The sequence below is a fragment of the Castor canadensis genome, chromosome 2, assembly GCF_047511655.1.
Source record: "Castor canadensis chromosome 2, mCasCan1.hap1v2, whole genome shotgun sequence".
Lineage (NCBI taxonomy): Eukaryota > Metazoa > Chordata > Mammalia > Rodentia > Castoridae > Castor > Castor canadensis.
Window position 1 is genome coordinate 145,539,196 of NC_133387.1, and position 22,942 is coordinate 145,562,137.

The following is a 22,942-nucleotide window of genomic DNA, read 5'->3' on the forward strand; positions in this document are numbered from 1 at the left end:
ATGCTAAGCAAATGAAGCCATACACATCTTAAACGACACCATTGTATTATGTATATGACATATGATACTGTTTATCTGAAATCCATAGAACAGGCAAAAAGTAGACTAGAAGTTGCCTGGGGAGAGAACACGCACTGGGGAAAATGCTAGTGGGTATGGGGTTTCTTTAGCGGGTGATGAAATGTTCCAAAATTGATTTTGGTGATGGTTGCACAACTCTGGAACTACATTAAAAACCACTGACTTGCATACTCTGAGTGAGTGAATTATACGTTATTATTTCTTAATAAGGCTGCTTAAAACAAGCAAACTAAGCAGTGGTATATCAGAGATTACTGCCATCACTAAAGACTGAAAGGACACAAGTGTGGTTCCTATTTAATCTCCAGGCTGGTCCCTGCAGAAACCTGACAGATCCTGGATATAAGGAGTCCACAGAACCCAGGCAGTAATCGGAGCTGTGGTTCCATGAGGCCCTTGCTGTATCCCTGGGAGTATTCGATCGTTGAGGACTTGAACCTCAGAGTTCAGAGTTGGAGGGATAGGAAGCAAAAAGTCCTTGAAGGGGACATTGGGAATAATGGTACACTGGGCCATTACTGCCTCCCTCCTTTGTTCTTGGACCATGTAACTTCCTGTTAGGAACCCAGCCTCATACTGAAGTCTCTGATTCAATGAGTTCATTGTACCTCACAAGAATGGTACATCTTGTACCCTACCCCATATCTTTGCAGAGAACTAGCTCTAAAATGGGATTCAGGTGTGCCTCAGTAGGTCACTCCCGTGGCTATGAGTCTGCTTGCTCTGGACAGTGTGGTAGGGATGTGATTAACAGAGACCCCACGGCCACAGGCTCCTTCTACATGTCCTCCATGAACTGGGCTCCCTGCAAGGATGAGTCCTTGAGTGGGATCAGGTATTTTCAGGCCCTCACATGTTGTGCTGCCTGAAATTCTGTAGATAGGAAAGGGAAACACATACCAAGATGAGGAAATCTATCCATGGCCAAATTTTTGGCCCTTTCAGAATGGACTCAGTTTAGTGAACTTACCACAAAGTGGCTACGATCATGAGAGTTAATGACATGCAGCTTTATTTTCTTACTGTCATGGTATCAGAGTAATGCTGGATTCATGAGTGAACTGCAACATTCTCCCTCCTCTTCTAGCTTTGGTAAGACATTGTGCAGAACTGAAGTCATTTATTCCATAAATGTATGATAGAATTCAACAGCGGAACTACCTGGGCTTGAATTTTTCTTTGTTGAGTGTTTTAACTTCAAATTCAATTTCAAGAGATATAGGTCTGTTCAGACAATCTATAAGTAAATATTGGTTCCATGTGTCTTTAAAGTAATTGGTCCATTTCATCTAAGTTTATGGCCACAGAGTTGTTAATGGTATCCCTTATTATCAATTTGGTATTTGTAGGTTCTACGTGATGCTTTTAGTTTGATTTTCAGATAGGGTCTCACACTTGTGCCCAGCTGGCCTCAGACCATGATCCTCCCACCTTCACCTCCTGAGCAGCTGGGATTACAGATGTTCCTGCTCTCCCTCCTATCTATCTCCCTTCCTCCCTCTTTCCTTTCTTTTTTTTTGGCAGTACTGGGAATTGAACCAAGGGCCTCACCACTTGAGCCACACACCAGTCTCTTTGCTTTTAGTCTGTAGTGCTTTTTTTTTTTCTTTTCAGATAGGGTCTCTCTAAGTTGCTCAGGCTACCCAGGTTCACTTAAACCTGTCACCAGAGAGCTGGGAGCAGCAGTGCATACCACTGTGCCTGCCTTCTGATATCCGTCTTTCTGCCTGGTAATTTTCCTTTTTCTGAAGTCTACTTTGTCCAACAATAACAGAGCTGCTTTGGTTTCTTTTGCGTATTTTTTACATGTGTATCTTTTTGGTCTGTCTACTTCATTATATTTAAGTAGGCTTTTTCTACCTTTTTTGGAGTACAAATGACAAATTAAAATGCATATAATCAAGGTGTCCACTGATGATTTGATATACGTATACTTTATGAAATGATTACTAGAATCACTGAACTTCTGCACCCATGGACTAGCATCTCCCCACCTCCATTCCCGGCTGTACAGTTGTTTACTCCCCTATTACAGTCTCCTGGCTAAAACTGGAAGTGTCCATGTGGATTTAAAACAAAAAAACCCTTGAGAAACAAAACGGCAATAACTAAATACTTCTTTAGAACAATAAATAAATGCTATCTGTCTAATGCAGAGACAGGTTAGATACATTCTGTTTAAAACTGGGAAAAAGACAAATAGACTTCATTGTTAATGACTGAACATACGTGACAGGGCAAACCAATGACACTGAGAAAAGAATAAGATGCACAAAGAAAATGTCAATACATTGAAAACACATATTTCTGAGTAAAATGCAATAAAACAGGTCAAATAATAATAAAAGTTTAAGCAAATAAAAAATTCAACCACTTGGGAGGAATTCTGAAACTCTCTCTTAAGCAATATATGTGCCAAAAAACAATCAAAACCAGACGTTATCAAATCTGGAAGGCACCCTGGTGAAAGAGTAAAACAGAAATGTAGTTTCATTTTTCTCCATGTGACTATTTAATCAACTCAATACCATTTCCTCAAGAATTCCAAATTTTCAATGTGACTTAAAAAGCTGGGTTTATGACATATAAAAAGAAAGTAAACGAGTGCTTTCTCAAGACAAATAAATAAGCAATCAACCAGAAGCACCCTTGTTGGAGCTGCTGTCTGGATCTTCAGTGACACCTTTGCTTCAGTAATTTCTTCCCTTCTAATTCAGTTTATCACAACTGAACAAACACAAACCTCCAAATGCACAAGACAAATGAGTAGCTTCTTTTTTTCCTCTCTGAACCCAAACCATGGAAGCCTCCAGAAAGGTTGGAGTTTCAGCTATGTCCAACACACCAAGAACGTGAGTAAGATAGGGTTAGATGAACCGGGTAACATGGAAGTCCCCGGTGTGAACTGGGTCAGAGTGGGTCAGTGGAATGCACTGGGAATCAGAAATGAAAAAGGCAGACAAGTCTCTCCAGAATGTCAGTCATTCATTCAGGGGAACAGAGACAGGAGCCAACAGCCAATGGGAAGGCGAGGTAAGAGGAACATTTAAAAGAGGACACCAGTGGGATTAATCCAGAATTACTGTATGCATTTCTACCACTGCTGGGTGGCAGATGGTCAGGCAGCAGTAAGGTCTAGGACAGACAGACATGACAACAGTCAGTATGAGGGGCCTCCTGAGGGGCCAGAAACAACTACTGACTGGAGTTTGCTCTCACGGAGGGAGGTGGGGAGAGATGAGAAGGCAGAAGGTCAAGAAAAGTGTGTATGAAGACATGCACCGTGTATCATAAACCTCTCTTGCCTGACTCAGTCTACTCAGTAAGTGACTGGGGAGATACAAATATTAAATCACATAAGAAAAAACACCAAAGTCGGCTAATTTGGAACAAGACTATTGTAAGTCTCAGTATTACTAGAATAAGGTAATTCCAGTTTTCCTATTGTCTTTAAAACTCCATTACCTTACATTTGTTTTGTTGTTTTGTTTTTGAAGGGTCAGTACTGGGGGATTTGAACTCAGGACCTTACACTTCCCATGCAAGCACTCTACCACTCGAGCCACATCCCCAGCCCTTAAAGTTGTTTTTCACAATAGAAAAAAAACGGTTTCTGGGCCATGTCGTCATGGGGGATACCTAATTTTAGCTCTTTCTAAAAATTTAAAACTCTAGGCAAATTCTAATGTATATTTTAGAATATTATAAATGAGAGTTTACAATTCTAACCTACAGTAAAATCTTTTTCTGTTATAATAAAATAAAATTCATACTTACTCTGAATAGTATTTCTTCATTCCACTTTGGATTCAAAGACTAAAAGATAATAAACATAGTATAACTAATTTTTTATAGTTTGTCATATAAAAAATAGAGCTCATTAAATTTTTTGAATACTGCTAAATCTAACCTTTTTAATGGTTTTTGTTTGCACACTTGTAAAAACTCCATTCATCGGGTCATATAACGTCACTCTCACGTAAGGATCACTGTTAAAATTTAAAAAGAAGGAAAAAGTTTTGATTATTGCTTAGCTCAACTTCAGACTACCCAAATATCAGACTTTTCCTTATTAAAAAGTTCAACAATTATTTCCTACACCTAAAAGTCAGTGTTCTGCAGTAGGGTAAGCAACTGTAGTAATTTTTACATCCTGTGAAAGTTATACCTAGTTGGGCACTGTGGTGCACACCTCTAATCCCAGCATTTGGGAGGTTGAGGTAGGAGGATCAAGACTTCCAGGCCAGTCTGGCTTACTTATAAGGAGACCCTGTCTCAAAAAAAAAGAAAGGAGGGAAGAGGATGGAAGGGGAGAGGAGGGGAAGGGAGAGGAGAGGAGAGGAGGGGAGGGGAGGGGAGGGGAGGCTTAAGCACCATGTTAGTAAAATAGACAAAGAATTAGATGAAAACCTAGGTCTAGTGATTTACAACCTTTTTAGATTTTTTAATTTTCATCTGACTTTTAGTATATTCTCTTTCTTTTGAGTGAAGGTGGTTAATTCACATTTCTAAGACTTGTTTTCCAATACCTCAGCTTGTTGCAAACTATCTCATGGGTGTAAACTCTTCTTATAATTTTATAAGAACTTTAGAACACTTTTGCTTGCAGTTAAAAACAATTCCATGTCATATAGCCCATTCTTAAAAGGAGACATGGAGAAGGAAAACCTTGTGACACAGGTTTGCACAACACAAGACTCTGGACATTGGACTTGTCCACAGTCAAATCTCCCCCCTTCCCTCTGGGTGTCCAAGTACTCACTATTCTCCACCACTCCCTCCCTCCCCTCATTTCCTCAGATGCCCCATCTCTTACTTTAATTCACAAAAACCAGAGCTACTGGATCACTCCCATATATCATTTATCAGACCCATCCTTACCCCTTAGCTCAGAGACCCCCGGAGTCCTCCTGTTTGAGGCCAGGCCCCTTCACCAGCGTCCTCCAGCTCAGTCACTGCTCTCTTGTGTCTCAGCTTTTCTTTGCCTAGGTTTCCCTCAGGATATAAATATATTTTTAGCCCCACCCCCATCCTGACCCTCCCTTCTCTAGCAAAGCAGAGAAAGTTTTTCTCTCCTTCTCAAGCTTTACAAGGGAATAATTGGCATTAATAAGACAACAACTCATGGCAATTACTCTGTACCAGGCACTGGTCAACAGCTTATCTATTAGCTCGGAATCTCAACAGGCTTTATTTTTTTCTCTTTTTGAACAGATCACAGCTGCTGCATGGAGGAGCTGGGGCTATACCTCCAGCACCTGGCTCCCAGTCAACCCCTAACCACTACGCACACCACCTGCTTTTCTCATTTCTCTAACTCCCATTGCTCTTCAGAACCATGAAATCTGGTTTTTGTCTCTGGCCCCAGGACCTCATCCTCTGAAAATGCTCTTGAAAAGTCACCAGTCTTGCTAAAATAATCAACACCTTACCTTGTAGGCGTTAGTTTTTGACCTCTCTGTAGTCACACTTACTGCTATCTTTTTTTTTCTTTTTTTGCAGTACTGAGGTTTGAACTCAGGGCCTTCACCTTGAGCCACTCCACCAGCCCAATTTTTTGTGAAGGGTTTTTTCAAGATAGGGTCTCGCAAACTATTTGCCCAGGTTGGCTTTGAACCTCAATCCTCCTGATCTCTGCTTCCTGAGTAGCCAGGATTGCAGGCGTGAGCCCCCTAACCCCAGCACCCGGCCTGACATCTTTTCTTTGACACACCCACCTCATTTAGCTTTCATGGCACAGCTAGCTCCTCAGGTCTCCTCATACCATTCTCAGTCTTTCTGAAGCTCCCCTTCACTGTCTTGTTGGTTTCATACGGAAGCTTTGCCCTGGACCCCTGTTCACTCTACATTTCTCCTTTCCAATCTCATCTACAGTTTTTTACAACTAACTCTATACTACCAAATATAACATAAATATAAAATGTAAATATCTCTAATCTCACCATTCAGCTAAACACTTCCACCTGGACATTCCACAAACAATGCCTGTTCAGCACTTTTGCCCATTTTAAATTATTTCTTTAATCATACTATTACTGGAGTGTAACAAGTCTTTGTATATTGCAGATTAAAGGGCTTTGTCAGCTACATGCTTGGTTTTGTTTTATTGTGGGAAGAACAGTTAACATTGAGATCCACGCTGTTAGATTTTTAGCGTACAAACCATTACTGTCAACAACAGGCACATGGCTGTATGGAAGATCTCAACTAGCACTCTGTGTTCTTAACCAGTAACTCCCCAACCCACCCAACCCAACGACCACCATTCAACCACTCTGTGATTCTATGAATTTGACCATTTTTTATGCCTCATATAGGTGGAATCATGCACTATTTGTCTTTCTGTGCCTGGCTTACTGCATTTGATGTCCTCAAGGTTCATCCATGCTGTTGCATATGGCAGAACTTCCTTCATTTTCTAAAGGTGAATAATATTCTGTAGTATTACATACCACATTTTCTTTATTCTCTCATCTATTAATGGACACTTCAGTTATTTCCAGACATATGTTTGAAAATATTTTCTCCAATCTGTCTTTTTTTTCTCTGTGGTACTGGGGCTTGAACTCAGGGTCTACACCTTGAGCCACTCCACCAGCCCTTTTTGTGATGGGTTATTTCGAGATAGGGTCTTGCAAACTATTTTCCTGGGCTGGCTTTGAGCCATGATCCTCCTGATCTCTGTCTCCTGAGTAGCTAGGATTACAGGCGTGAGCCACCGGCACCCGTTTCCAATCTCAAAAAACAAAAATTTAATGATGAAGTCCATTTTAACATTTTTTCAATTTTTATCATTCATGCTTCTTGGGTACTATTTTAAAAATCTTTGTATAACCCAATAGGACAGAGTCTTGTCCTATAGGCTCTTCTGGAAGTTCTATGGTTTTAGCTTTTACTAAATTTCTGTATGAGGTATAATAAGGTTTGCTTTGTTCTATCCAGACCAGTGTAGTATGCACAGAAAAGACTTCCTTTCCCTTTGAATTACCTTAGCATTTTTGTTGAGAAGCAACTAATACATATGTGTGGTATGTGTATGTGTAGATATAGACATATGTAGATACGTATGCATATATATATATACACATGTATTTTCTGTGTATTTACACAGATTTTTCTACACTATTCCATCCCAGTGGACTATCATCTCAAGCTAATGTTGTCTGTCTTAATTATAATCACTGTACAGCAACTCTTGAAATAGCTATTATAAATTGCCCAATCTTATTCTTTTTTGGCTATTCTATGTTCCTTGACTTTCCATAAATATTGAAATCAGCTTATCAACTTTTCCAAAAAAGCAGGCCGAGATTTTGATTGGGATCATACCAAATCTAATTAATTTGGAGAGAAATACCATCCTAAAAATACTGAATCTTCCAATCTACCAACATGGTACATCTTTCTGTTCATTTTCATCCTTCTTGGTTCCCTCTTTAATGCTTTATGGTTTTCACTGTACAGTTCATAAACATCTTTTGTTTCATTTATTTTTAAGTGTTTAATTGTAAGCTATTGTAAACAGACATTTAAAAAACTTCTTTTCCAGTTGTTCATTGATAGGATACAGAAATACAGCTGATTTTGGCACACTGACTTTGTATCTTGCTGCCTTGCTACATCCATTTATCATAATGGCTTTTTGTTTTGGTAGATTCCCTGGAGTTTTCTATATATACAATCATTTTGTCTTCAAATAAACATAATTTTATATCTTCCTTTTTGATCTATATAACTTTTACTTTTGTCCTTGCTGTTTCATGGCTAGGACAACCAGTATAGTGTTGAAACGAACATGAGAGCAGACAATTTGGTCTTATCCCTGAGTTTTGGTAGAAAACATTCAGACTGTAACCAGTAACCATGCAGTTAGCTATTAGTTTTTTCCTAGGTATCCTTATAATTTGCTTTAGGACACATTTGTTCTTAGTTTGCTGTAATCTTTTGTCATAAATAGTGTTGAATTTTTTGCAGATGCTTTCTCTGCTTTTATTTAAAATGATACTGTCTTTTTTCATTCTATTTTTAGAGTACATTACATTGATTAATTTTCAGACATTAAACCAACCTCACATTCTAACTTGCTGAATATTATTTTTTCATCATGAGTGGGTGTTGGATTTTGTCAAATGCATATTTTACACCAACTGAAATAACCATGTGTTGTTTTCTTCTTTATAAATAACCTTGACTGATGTTTTTTTAAAACGTGTTGAATGAACTTTGTGTTCTCAGGAAAAATTCTAACTGGTGACATATCATATGTTGATCCAGTTTTTGAAGATTTAATAAGAATTCTTACATCTATGTTCATGAAGAATATCAGTCTTCAGTTTTCTTGAGATGTCTTTGTCTTGTCTGGGGATCAATTTTTTTGTTTTTTGTTTTTTTAGCACTGAGGTTTGAATTCACGGCCTTGCACTTGCTAGGTAGGTGCTCTAATACTTAAGCCAGAGCTCAGCCCTTTTTGCTCTAGTAATTCCTCATACAGAGTCTGATGTTTATGCCCAGGCTTGCCTGGACACACCCTCCTACTTATACTTTCTGTGTAGCTAGGATGACAGACACATAAACACCAAGCCCAGCTTTTTGATGGCTGAGATGGGATCTTGCAAACTGTTTGCCCAGGCTGACCTCAAACCACCATACTCCCAATCTTTGCTCCTGAATTGCTACGAATACAGGTGTGAGCCACCATACCCAAATTGGGATCACTTTTTTTTTTTTTTAACGGTACAGGTGTTTGAACTCAGGGCCTCCACCTTGAGCCACTCCACCAGCCCTTTTTTTGTGATACTTCTTTTTTTTTTTGAGATAGGGTCTTGTGAACTATTTCCCTGGGCTGGCTTCAAACTGTGATCCTCCTGATCTTTGCCTCCTGAGTAGCTAGAGTTACAGGAGTGAGCCACCTGCACCCGGCTAGGGATCACTTTTAAATGGCCTAACAAAATGAGTTAGAAGTGTCCTCCATTTTCTGAAAGAGTCTGTGTAGAATTTGTGTCATTTTACTGTGTTTGACAGAGGTGTCCTGAGAGGTCATGTGAGCCTGGAATTTCCTTTGTGGGAAGGTGTTAACGACAAATTCAATTTCTTTGGTTAGTGAGTGGCTATGCAAGTTTTCTATGCCTCCTGTGTTGAGCTTGCTAATTTGGCTCTCTTGAGAATTCTGTCACCTTCATCTCAGTTCTGTGCCATCCTTCATTGCTATAATGTTGTATGCGATGCTCCCTTTTTGTCTTTTTGATTCTCATAGGATCTACTGCAATGCCCTGGCTTTCACTCCATTATGGGTAATTTAGTGCTCTCTCTCTTTAGCTTTCAATCAGTCCAGCTAGAGGTTTAAAATTTTTATTGGTATCTTCAAATAATAAGCTTTTGACTTCAATGATTTTTTTTCTGTGATTGTCCATTTTCTATTTCATTGATTTCTGCCTTTTTTGTCTTATTTCCTTCCTTCTACTTATTTTAGAATTAATTTTTTCTTCTTTTGCGAATTTCTACAAGTCAGAACTCAAACCATTCATTTAGATCTTGCTCCTTTCCTGAACTAATAATTTTAGAGCTATAAATTTCCTGCTAAATATTGCTTTGTCTACGTATCTTAGTGATTTTGTGCTGCTGTAACAAAAGAACTGAGACTGGCAATTTATGAATAGCAGAAATTTATTTCTCATGGTTTTGGAGGCTGGGAGTTGCAGATCAGGGTGCCAACAGGTTTGGAGTTGGCTGAAGGCTGCTTGCTCTATGACTCCAAAATGGCAGTCTGTTGCTGTAATCTCTGGAAGGGACCCACACTGTGACCTAACATGCCTCATGGGACAGAAGGGCAAATCGCCTAGGTTAGCTCCCGTCAGCCTTTTAATAAAGGACTGTTCCACTCATGAAGGCAGAGTCCTCATGATTTAATCACTTGACCAAAAAGTCCCACTTGTTAACAGCACCATAAGGGAGATTAAGTTTAAGTAAAATTTGGTCTTAGTTTTTAATTTATGATACCCACTTGTAAATGTATCTCATATTTAAGAGCTACACTTTAAAACATGAAGACATTGCTAAATTGAAGGAAAATGACTATAAAAAGACATATAGGGAAATGGTGAGATTAAAAGACTGAAGTGAAAATATTAAAATCTGATCAAATAGATTTCAATAGAAACATACTTCCAAACATTTCATAATGATAAAGAACCAAATCATCAGGAATATATGTCATAAATGTGTCTGTGCCATCCTAATAGAATTTGATAATATATGAATCAAATTTGACAGAATTAAAGGGAGAAATGAAAAATTCTACAATCATAGGTAAAGTCATTAACACTTTCAGAAATTGATAAAACAACCAGATTTTTTTAAATCCACAAAAAACTTAAATCTGAACAATATTACAACCTAACAGTAAAATAATCACAACCCTGTTTGTTGGGTGAAACTCTGCTCTCTGTTCAGATTTTCTGACTTCAGCTGAAAGCTGAGTTCACCATCTCTTTCACTTCCAGAATCCTCAACATTGCCTAGTTTCCTTCAGATTCATTCTGCTGTTTCCCCGGCTATGAAGAAGACTACAATATTTCCAGGTTATGATTCCCCAGTCTTTAGACTAATTCTTCAGACTGGGAACTCACTTACTACACATCCTTCCCTCCAAATGTGGTCTCCAACCAGAACCTGCATGCTCTGCCCGCTCTCCACCATGTACAGGTGCTACTTTTTGTATTCTATTGTAAAGGATTTGCAAAATTAAAATGCAATGGATTTCTAGAGGTAAAACTCAACATGGATCTGTCACTATAGATCTATGATTTGTGCCTTTTGTCTAATTTCACAAATGCAGTAATTCTGATACCAAGGTATTTGCTAAATCACCACAATTGGAAATATTACTGTTCTTCTTTGCACAAAAACATATTAATAACATTCACATCTTCATTTAATCAAAATTAGGTGAAAACTAATTAACAAATGTGAAGTTTTAAAATTCCAACCCAATTTGCTATACTTACCTAGCTCCCAAGATATCCTTCTTGGCAAGGCCTATTCCAGCTATTACTTTCACCCTCACAATTCGTGAATTTTCCTAAAATACAAAAAGTTTATATTTTATTTTCACGTACTTATAACTTAGCTAAGACAAAAGTAACAAAGGTATTAAAATTACAAGAATCCTTTTTCAAGAATTAATTTGACTAAAAGCTACATAAAAGAGAAACTACTATTTGCAGATGTCTTGATTATCTACAAAGTTAAAAAAAAGTCAAATTATCACACTGAGTAAGAATTTATCATCACTTATGAGAAGGTGTAAAGACAAAGTAATGGATCTAATATGAATTTCTGATTATTGTTATGTACAAAACTAAAGCTTCATAATCACTGATAACAATTACTTAGAAAAGGTAATCATTTTAAAGATTCAATTGAATAGTCTATAGACAATGCCATACTGTATCGATACTGTAACAAACCAAACATTAAGTGTCTTGGATATCCCAACAGTATGAGATTTTATATAAGAATATCTTAGTTTTAAGAGATACACATCACAGTATTTAGGGATAAAATGTCATAAAGTTTGTAACTAACTCCAAAATAACTTAGAAAGTAAAAAGTTGAGTGTATGTGTGGGGGGAGGGTGTAAATAAACAAAATGTTACCCACCAAGCTGTGGGTCCAGTTTTGGGTTTACAAGCATGCACTTTACTACCCTTTTAACTATCCTGTACATTTGAAATAGTTCAAAATAAAAAAAAAGAGTAAGAAAATACTATAAGACAAAACACATATTTAAAAAATTAAAAGTAAACAAAATATGACAGGAAAAAAATTAATAAGAAATGCAAAATAAAACCTCCATGGGTAAAGTTGAGGAACATAAGGAAAACAAATAAATGGAGAAAGTCACTGCTTGAGGATGGAAATGTTTAATATTATTAGTTTGTCTGTTTTCTCCAAAGTAACTTGTAAATTCAATGCAATTCCAATTCCCCCTCGACTTTTTTCCATAGATCTTAACAAATGATTCTAAAACTCACAGAGAAGAGTTGCACCTCCAGCATTCAGCTTCTTTGTAAGCAATTAAACAAGCAGTATAGCATTTTACAAAATCAACAAATAAGAAATATTGCATCCTAACAGCAGGCTGACTGATTCTACTCTACAACTATTCAAGTGGTAAGTAATAGCTTGTGTTCCCTTCTTGAGGACAGGTCTGAGTGGGAGAAAATAAACATATCATATTTATTTCAACCTTCATCCACTTCTACAGACTTACAGCCATGCTTATTCCTGGGGATTTCACTAAATAAATGATAATTGGGATTATTCTATTAGCTTCAAAATTCAGATGGTAGATTAAGATAATATTTTTTTAAAAACCTTGACTAGAGAGGCTAATTAAAATATAACTTTCCTTCATCATCAAATAAAATTAAACACATAGCTGATCTTGCCACAAGAAAATCCTCAGGTATCAGAAATAAAGACAGAATTGGAAACCAGGAAAGAAAAGAGGTGTGTTGAAATTTCAGCTTTCTGTGGTGATTTCTAAAATCTGAAGATGGTTATTGATCACCCTTTTTTCTGGCAGGTCACAAAATAAATAGGACAACTGAAGTATCCCTTGGCTCTGACAGCCAAACTCTCGCTTTTCTGGTTGATAAGGAAGGAGCTATACTATTTTAAATATGTATAAAATCTCCTAGACTGACTTCTGACAATTAAAATTTTTTTCAGTGATGACTTAATTAACAAGTGAAAACTTACAAGTAAAGTATAATCAAAATGACAGTGGCAAATAAAATTATTTATCTCTTCTAAGCTCGTTGTTTGTGACTCACATATAACCTTACTTGAGGTAAGAAGAAATTCAAATGGCCAGAAAACACATGAAAAAATGCTCACCATCTCTAGCAATAAAGGAAATGCAAATTAAAACCACGCTAAGATTCCACCTCACCCCTGATAGAATAGCCATCACCAGCAACACCACCAACAACAGGTGTTGGCGAGGATGCGGGGAAAAAGGAACCCTCTTACACTGCTGGTGGGAATGTAGACTAGTACAACCACTCTGGAAAAAAATTTGGAGGCTACTTAAAAAGCTGGACATCGATCTACCATTTGATCCAGCAATACCACTCTTGGGGATATACCCAAAAGACTGTTACTCCAGAGGCACCTGCACATCCATGTTTATTGCGGCACTATTCACAATAGCCAAGTTATGGAAACAGCCAAGATGCCCCAGCACTGACGAATGGATTAAGAAAATGTGGTATCTATACACAATGGAATTTTATGCAGCCATGAAGAAGAACGAAATGTTATCATTCGCTGGTAAATGGATGGAATTGGAGAACATCATTCTGAGTGAGGTTAGCCTGGCCCAAAAGACCAAAAATGATATGTTCTCCCTCATATGTGGACACTAGATCAAGGGCAAACACAACAAGGGGATTGGACTATGAGCACATGACAAAAGCGAGAGCACACAAGGGAGGGGTGAGGATAGGTAAGACACCTAAAAAACTAGCTAGCATTTGTTGCCCTTAACGCAGAAAAACTAAAGCAGATACCTTAAAGCAACTGAGGCCAATAGGAAAAGGGGACCAGGAACTAGAGAAAAGGTGAGATCAAAAAGAATTAACCTAGAAGGTAACGCACACGCACAGGAAATTAATGTGAGTCAATGCCCTGTATAGCTATCCTTATCTCAACCAGCAAAAACCCTTGTTCTTTCCTATTATTGCTTATACTCTCTCTACAACAAAATTAGAAATAAGGGCAAAATAGTTTCTGCTGGGTATTGGGGGGGGGAGAGGGAGGGGGCGGAGTGGGTGGTAAGGGAGGGGGTGGGGGCAGGGGGGAGAAATGAACCAAGCCTTGTATGCACATATGAATAAAAAAAAAAAAACAAAAAAACCATCCCTGTAGTCTCAACAGAAACATTTCCCAGTCTCCTAAAGGAAAATGCAAAAATTAATTAATTAAAAACAATTCTGGGGAATTATAAATTAATCAAAAAGACATATTTAACTTTTAAACTATCTACTTGCAATTTCCACCCCCAAAATTAGAATTACTTATTTCAAATGCAAATTCAAATTACAGATTTTTTCATAAAATGGAAACACAGGAACGTAAAACAGGTTCTGTTAGATTGGATACCAGTGGGAGGGGTGGAGGCCAATGGGGAGGGTGAGGAAGGGTGAGGATGGACTGTATATAATTGAATGGAAACAGAACAACAAAACCTGTTGAAATCATTTTAAGTAGGGGGGAGGGAGATGAGGGAGAATGACAGAGGTAACCAAGGTACATTGTAAGCATATGTGGAAAAGTCACAATGCAACCGCCATCTGGGTACAACCAATGTGTGTTAATAAAAATGTTTTTAAAAGGTTCTTTCATAAAATTAAATAAGAAAGGTCACTTATTTTCATATCTGCATTCACATTTACTCCCCTTTATAACTTTATGCTAGAAAATGGTCAAAAGTAGTCTTTTTGATTGCATCCGTGTCAGGGGTCTTGAAATCTCATGTCATCTTTGAAAATGGGGAGCAGTGTGAATGCTGCAACTAGAACCAAAATGCAATAGTTTTAGAATTATGATTCTGGTTAGATAAAGATGGGTTCTCTTACCCCTTCCCTGTTAAAGTCCTATCTAAGCAGAAGCCTTTGCAACCATTTAAAAATGCAGGGGTGAGTTGGCAGAGAGATGGTGATGTTAATTGGGAATAGGAATACTGACCATCATTACTCTTGAAAAGACACGTATTGGTGAAGGAAATATATAATGAAAACAGCTTTCAAGGATATGACATCCTGGCAATTTGTGCTTCACTTATTAAGTGTTTTGGAAATTTTACATTATATTTTTTCTTTTTAAAAAAAAGAAAAAGTTCTATCCTTTCTTCAAAGCCCAAATGCCGTATTTTCTAAAAGCCTTCCTAGTTAAAATCACTCTTCTCACTGTGTCGTTCACACAGCGTTTAAGCCACATACGATCTTGTATCTGAAGTGAAGATGCAAGTGCCTTTCTCCACCACAAACACTGAGATTCCAAAGTCCAGGAAACCTCTCTCTTCATCATCCTTCAACCTCCCAAAGAACCCAGCAGAACACGGGCGCATAGTAGGGCTGACAGACTCCTGATGGACCCAAACCTTTCTGAAGCAGCTGACAGTAACACTAAGTCACCTTATTCAAAGCCCAGAAAAGGTCCACCCAGTGAACCCCCAGGGCCTCCCCCACCTTGGCCCAAGAACACTGGCTGTCACACCTGAACCCAGCACAAGAAGACTGCTACCCAAGGGAAAAAGTATGCAATCGACACCCACACGTGAGAATCCCACAGTGAAACAGCAGGTGGAGACCATGCCATTGTGACTCCACAGGACCTGCCACTCCTGCAGAGGATGCATGCCACTAAATAAGGGAAGAAGCTAGGAAAAGGGAAGACAAAGAAGAGTTAGGGGACAGTGGAGAACTCCAGGTCACAGATGATGACGACACAGCAACTGTGGAGAACAAGGGTGCAGATGGAATGAGGTGTAGTGAGAAATGAATAGCGTTCAAGGAAATGAATAGCGTTCATTGTGGTAGTATGTGTGCACATACATACACACCCACACATATACACATACACACACACACACACTACACACATATACATACATATCACTGCATTAAGTGCTTTTGATGCTCTGACTGTTTGCAATTAAATTTGTGATAAACAGAAAACAAAAGCAAACAAACATATGCAATAAGCAATCACAAACACGGAGCAAAGATCCAGATGGAAGTAAAACTATTTATATAGTGTGATAGATAACGTAAACACTGAACTCTATTTTCTTTTGGCAGCACTGGGGATTGAACTCAGGGCCTTATGCTTGCTAGACAGGTGCTCTACCACTTCAGCCAGTCATTTTTTGCTTTTAGTTATTCTTCAGACAGGATCTCATAGTTTTGTCTGGCTTCAGACCTCGAGCCTCCTACCTATGCCTCCTGCATAGCCAGGATTAGGATGTACCACTACACCTGGCTTATTGGTTGAAATGGGATCTCACTATCTTTCCATCCAGGTTGGCCAAAACCACAATTCTCCCAATCTCCTCTTCCTAAATAGCTGGGATTACAGCCATAAACCACTGCATCCAGCCTAACAATGAATATTTAAGCAAAAAAGTTGCCAATGTGAAAGGAAGTGATATATATTTTTTACTTTTTTTTTGAGTGGCATATGCTACACATCATGGTGACCATATTTTCCAAACTAAAAATTGGAACCTATGGATTGACAGCCGTTTTCTTCCTCTGGTCTATAAATTTATTGGAAACACATTACAAATATGTTAAAAGTAGGTCACTCTTCCCTGGGAAATAAAATAAATGCAATCAGGACTGTCCTAGTAAAGATGGAATATACAATTACTATATATTTGCTATGCCTGAGTCAAAACTCAGGAGTTTTTGATAGTAACATCCATGATAAGGAAGAATACCCACTGCTGAGTGCAGTGGTTCAAGCCTATAATCCCAGCTACTGGGGAGGTACAGGTAGGAGGACTGTGGTCTGAGGTAGCCCAGAACAAAACTGTGAGATTATATCTGACAAATAACCTAAAACAAAAAGGTCTGGAGTTGTGGCTCAAGTGGTATAGTGCCTGCCTAGCAAATGCAAGGTCCTGAGTTCAAACCCCAGTACCACCAAACAAAGGAAGAGCCCTTAGATTTAAGTGACAGTGGTGATTCTCACAGTGTACTCTCTGGAGCAGTGGGTGTGTGTTACATGTGAAAAACTGCACGTCCCACACCTACTGAATCCAACAAATTCTCTAGGTGACTCTTTCAAGTTGAGAGCCACAGTTACAGAGCATGGAGGTGGGGAGTGCTGTCTGAATGCAATTCCAGAAGTGGTCTTCATTTAGAATAACAAACTTTATTCAATCGGTACTATGTAATTTCCAAGACAAAACAGTTCAGAATGACTTTACATCTGAGTACTACTTTTAAATGTGCTAGCACTGTATCTGTTGATTTATACAGATATAAAACATCTCTGGAGGGTTATACACTCAGTAACTGAAAGCTGGGAGGAGCAGGTAGGAGGAAGGCTTTGGCTGAACCCCAGGATACGGAGCAACTAGAAGTCTTGTGTCACCTTGGTGCAAACACCTTGGAAAACTGTCAGTTTACTATGAAGGTTCAACATGCATGCTTCTACAACCCCAGAATTCCATCCTCAGGCATTTATCCAGGAGATATGAAAATACATATTCATTAAAATATCTGTACATGAAAGTTCACAGTGGGTTTATTCAGAATAGCCAAAAGCTGGAAAGAATCAAAGTCCATCAAGAGAGAAAGGATAAGCATCTGGTTTATTCATGCACTGGAGTACTACTCAGCAATAAAAAGGAGCTCCTGATACAAACAACCACCTAGATGGTTCTCATACACATCATGGGGAAAAAAGAGAAAGAAACAAGACACATAAGAGGACACAGTGTATGATTCCATTCAAACAAAGTTCCAGAAAAGGCAGGAATCTATGAGATAGGAGGCTGCCTCTGGAGAGTGGAGGGGAGCGGCCTGGAAGAAGATCCCAGGGAACCTTCTGGAGTGACGGAAATATTCTATTCCTTAAATGGGTTGCTGGCTACGTGTGTTGTTGAATATCATCCAACTGTACATTTAGAATCTTTGCATTTCACTGTTTGTAAATTTTACCTCTCTCCAGCCCCCAATAGAAGGAAGCCAAAAATAGGACATCTTTGAGCAAAAGCAGAGAAAGCTCATTACCAGCAAACACTCAGTAGAAGAAATTCTAGAGGATGTGCTTCAAACAGAAAAAAATGTGATCCTAGATGGGAAGCCAGCGACACAAGAAGAAATAATGACAAAGAAGGTACTAAATTTGTGAGGAAGAACAAAAGTAACAATGATGACAATGTCATTAGTTTAATTAATTTCCCTTCTAGCTGGGAGGCCCCACTTCTCCTAGCTGTCCTGTCCTGCCAGCCTCATGTCCCGCCATCCCTCCTGCTCCGCCACTGGAACCTTCTTCATGTTCTTCATCTCACTTTTTTGCACAGGCAGCTCTATTTCCCTAGAAGGCTTTTCGCCTGACTCCTCAAGGACATGGCTAACCCTACTCACCGTCTCAGGTTCTCCCTCCTTCACATCACATGGGATGAACTCATTTCTCTGTGAAAAGCTTCCAGCTTCCACTTTTCCTCTGCAACACTTATAAAACAGTGGTAGTTATTTCCTTACTGTCTCTCACTCCCCAGACTATAAATCAGCAAAACCTGTTGTCCATCACTGTCACCTCGCACCCTGACCAAATGCCTGACACATAGTAGGTATCCACCAAATATTTGTTACAGAATTCAGAATTTCCAAGGTCTACCTAAAAGCTCTAAAGAGAAGGTAGAAGATGTGAAGTGAGACTTAAGAAAATTTACAAGTTAACAATGCACCACCTTCCTGAGAAAGTCTCTTCTGTTCATTTACTTCTGTGGGTAACTATTTGCAGCAGGACAGTGGAAACACCAAGGTTTTCATACCAAAAGGAGCTGGGCTTCAATCCAGATCTGCTGTCTGTTGAGAGGAAGTCCTATAGAAAGAACTAGCTCAGATTCCTTATCTGAAACACAGGAATAAACTATTTTTTCAAGATGGTGATGATTAAAGCTACAATATGAAAACATCTAACCTGGTGCCTTGCATACAGATAGTTTTATATTAAAGGCAGCTATTGTTAAATGCAGCTTGGCTTTTTTTTCCCTGAAGGAGAACATTTTCACTAAAGCACCTCTCTGTGCACTGCCATGACTGTGTTCACGATGCCCCATGTCTCCCATCAGTGGCTGCCAGACTTTTTGGTCAGATCATCAGTTACAGCAATGAGTTTCAGACATATTTATTACTTGAGACCTTCGGAAAAGTCTTATAAAATGCTTTTTAGGCACTGGATTGGTGGTACATGCTGTATTTCCAGATACTCGGGAGGAACAGGTAGGATGATCGCAGTTTAAGGCCAGCCTAGGCGAAGTTAGTGTGAGACCCTATCTGAAGAGCAAAAGTACTGAGTCTATAGCTCAAGTGGTAGAATGTTTGCAAGTGCCAGGCTCTGAATTCAAATCCCAGTATGACAAACAAACTAAAAACTCCAACAACACTCCCCACCCCCAACAAAGCTGTTTCCATGAATTTGTGCTGTGCCTCTCTCTCCTTGCATTTATCTCCAGACTTCTCCCCCCACACCTCCCTCAAATTCATTTATCCTCTTAAAACTCTGATAGGATTGACCAGGAAGCCAGAGTCAACAGCAGCTTGGAGAAGGAGGCTGGTAACATTCACTGCAGAGTTCAGTGGAATGGTGGCTTTAGTGAGTCACTGAAGGATCAGTGCCAGAAGTCACCTGAGCAGCACAGGTGTCAATCTGCTCTTACATGCCTCCATGTGCTGCAGAGCCAGCAAGGGGACGGGGACGGGAGAACCAGCTGATTTAAACACCCTGACAGATGTTAAGTAATTATGCAAAGTCACCATGTGACAGGCCCAGAATTCACAGAAAACAAATTCCACTTTCTATACTGCTGCACACCCTAAGTGATTCATACACAAGGTCTCTTTTTGCTCCATGATTGTATTCCTTTATGATAAATGAATTCCTAATAGGTAATTGTTAAAAAAAAATTAGTCCTTTCTCCTTTTCTCTTCTTGTGCAGAGGATTAACATCAGGCCCACACAGGTAGGGTTTGTAGGGAGAAGGGAAGTTTCAGGAGCACTGAGGGGAAGAGAAGGAGCCATGCAAAGCTGCTTCAGTACGGTGATGCCCAACACAAAGTGCTGCCTAGAAATGCCACAGCACTGTCCCCACAGGCACCCAAGGATGCAAAGAGCAGAAAGCAGGACACAGAAGTGGCAGAGATGGCTGTGCGGCTGGAAAGTTAGTTATGCTGAACACTGTAAACAATGAACTGAACAAATAAGTAGATACGTTAAGGATAATAAAACCAGATTTTCCTCTATGACAGAAGGTATGCTTAGCTAGAATGAAATACTAAGGTGTTGGATGTGAACTGGAGAAATCATCATGAATTCATGATTTTTAAGCAAATATACACAAAATGATATGGAAACAGCCTTATGTGTGTATATATGTGTGTATATGTACTGTACACACATGCACACACACACACCCCCCTCTTAACCTTGCTCACTGAAACAGCTGAAAAACACATTACAGGCGCAGTGAGCACACTGCAAACTCAGATCTTGGCTTTTAAAAGCCATTTTATACTAAATGGAGCCAGTGCTCCTAGGGGAAATGGCTGATTCCAGACAGAACTGGGCCTGGAAAAGTAGAAACTTAGACACACCAAAGTGGCCAGGTGGTCAAAGTTATCAATGACAGAGAAGGGACAAGTTGACGCCATGTACTCCGTGATGTGATGCACACAGCATCGCTTCTGAGACTCTGGCCAAGACAGCATGGCCTTAATCCAATCAGCAGGAGGAGTGAACAGACCGAAGCAGAGGACATCCCACAGCATGTTCAGCCTGGACTCATGCAAACTGTCCAGCAGAGACACTGACAAACTGCTACAGATCAGAAGAGACCGAAAAGACGTGACCAGCAAATGCAACATACATTCCCAGATGGAATCTTAGAACAGAAGAAGTGAGAAATTCTTAGAACATTTATCGAAATTTGAGTGATATCTGTGGACTGAATGGTATTGACTCAATAGTGTCTCAATGTTGATTTCCTAGTTTGGAGGGCTGTATACTGTTGTATAGGGATTGTGTCCTTGTTTCAGAAAAATATGCACCAGAGTATTTATAGATGATGAGGCACTGTGTCTACAGCTTGTCCTTAAATGGTTCACAAAAAAGACTAATGAAAATGGCAACACAAAAGGATATGGAGTAATTGTGGTGAGATGTCAACATGGGAGAATATGCAGAGAAAAATGGAGTTCTTGGTGCCACACTTTCAACTTTTCTGTTGGATTAAAATAATTTAAAAGTACATTATTAAAATAGGTCATATTTGGCTGAGCACCAGGGCTCACACCTGTAATCCTAACTACTTGGGAGGCTGAGGAAAGGAGGCTCATGGTTGGAGGCCAGCCCAGACAAAAAGTTCATGAAATGCCATCTCAACCAAACAGCTAGACGTGGTGGCATGCACCTGTCATCCCAGCTATGATGGGAAGTGTAAAACAGAAGGATCACAGTCCGGCTGCCCTGGGCAAAAAGCAAGACCCTATCTCTAAAATAACCAGAGCAAAAAAGGACTGGAGGTGTGGCTCAAGCAGTTGAGTACCTCCTTTGCAAGTGCAAAGCCCTGAGTTCAAACACCTGTACCCCCCCCCAAAAAAAGGCCTATTTGTGTTCATTTTTAAAATAAAATACTTTAGAATGATTCTGGACCTAAGAGTTGCAAACCAACAGCAGTGGCAGAAACAATGCATGAAAACTGGGACAATGACAGAGAACACTCTGCTTATGCCATGCTTCTCCTCTGGGTGCAGGGTATATAAGGTTGACAACTTTGCTCCCAGACTCAGTAGGATGCCAGGACAGGCAGGGTCAGCCTCGCTCAGCTTTACGGATCCAGGAGTGTCAGAGTATGCCCTTCTTAGCTACCCTGCAGTTTGTGCATTGTTGTGTGTGGTGCCAGCAAAAGTAGCGACACGATTTGTGCAAACTGCTCCCAAACTGAAGTAAGACTCAACTCTTACCTCTTTCCTTCCTTCTTCTCCTATTACAGTTAGGCTTCAGCTTGAGGACATAGAAGTCACTCTGGATGTTTTCTTTCTTTCTTTCTTTTTTTTGGCAGTGTTGGGTTTTGAACTCAGGGCCTCACACTTGCTAACCAGGTGCTCTACCACTTGAGCCACTCCACCAGCACTTCGGATGCTTTAAGAGGAATTAGATGCTTACAAAATCACTGGGAAAGCTGAAGTATCTCCAGGCTGTGTCCAGAGAACCAGAAGATGCTGCAGAACTGGCCCCCCGAGAAGTTACCACCTCTGCTCCAGTCGGATAGGTAGGTGATCAGGAGCACCTCCAGAGTTTTGACTTCAAGAGTATACCTGATCTAGACATCTAGAAGCCACTGCCACCGCCCCTTCTTGCAACTTCCTATCGATTTCCACAAAACAAGTTAGCAGACACTGTAATACTTTTGTAGAGAAATTCATTATTCTCTAATATGATATTCTGATTATGCCTGCTGGCAGAAAAAAATCAAAGAAACAAAGCCATATGTTTCACTTCTCAAATCTCAAATGAATGCACCTAATTGGGGAGCCTATTGCACAGCCAGGACACACAGGAAAGGAGTCTGGAAAAACAGGATTTCAGTTTCTCTGCCTCAGCACAACTGGGAGGTCTACCAGAAGGGGGCTAGAAGGGATGCTGAAATTTGGTGCCCCGGTCCACCACACTCTTCCCCACCAAAGGCTGGTGAGAGTTATTCTCTACTGTTAATCCCAGTGACTGTCAGAGCAAATCAGACATAAATTATATTTCACTTCCTCCTTAGATAGCTAATGCCTTCCTGGCAAAAATGTTGCATATGGAGCCTCTTACAGAAAGCCACATATGTGGAGAAAGAACTACACTACCTAAAAAGTGAGAGAAAGATGTTACGATCTGCACTAGTTTAATACTGACATGCCCACGGTGGCTCAGCAGCCATCCACTGTGTACCCATTAAACTGCAATTCGCTCTCTACTCAATCCCAGCTCTAGTCATTTTTTTTCCTTGTTTCAGTTTCAAATTTGGAAGAACCATCTCCTTTTGCATTAACAGAAAAGCAACTTTACTTTTAAT

At 39.6% G+C, this 22,942-nt stretch overlaps 1 protein-coding gene across 3 annotated transcripts in view; it reads right to left on the minus strand.

Annotated features, from left to right (window-relative positions):
- Positions 1-22,942, minus strand: part of Nedd4 (NEDD4 E3 ubiquitin protein ligase) — a 117,762-nt gene that overhangs the window by 92,261 nt on the left and 2,559 nt on the right. For all 3 annotated transcript variants that reach the window (XM_074066004.1, XM_074066006.1, XM_074066005.1), the window contains 3 exons: positions 11,085-11,158; positions 3,992-4,070; positions 3,859-3,897 (listed from right to left, as the gene is read on the minus strand). In XM_074066004.1, the coding sequence (XP_073922105.1) occupies positions 3,859-3,897; positions 3,992-4,070; positions 11,085-11,158 (192 nt within the window). The remainder of the gene's footprint in view (positions 1-3,858; positions 3,898-3,991; positions 4,071-11,084; positions 11,159-22,942) is intronic.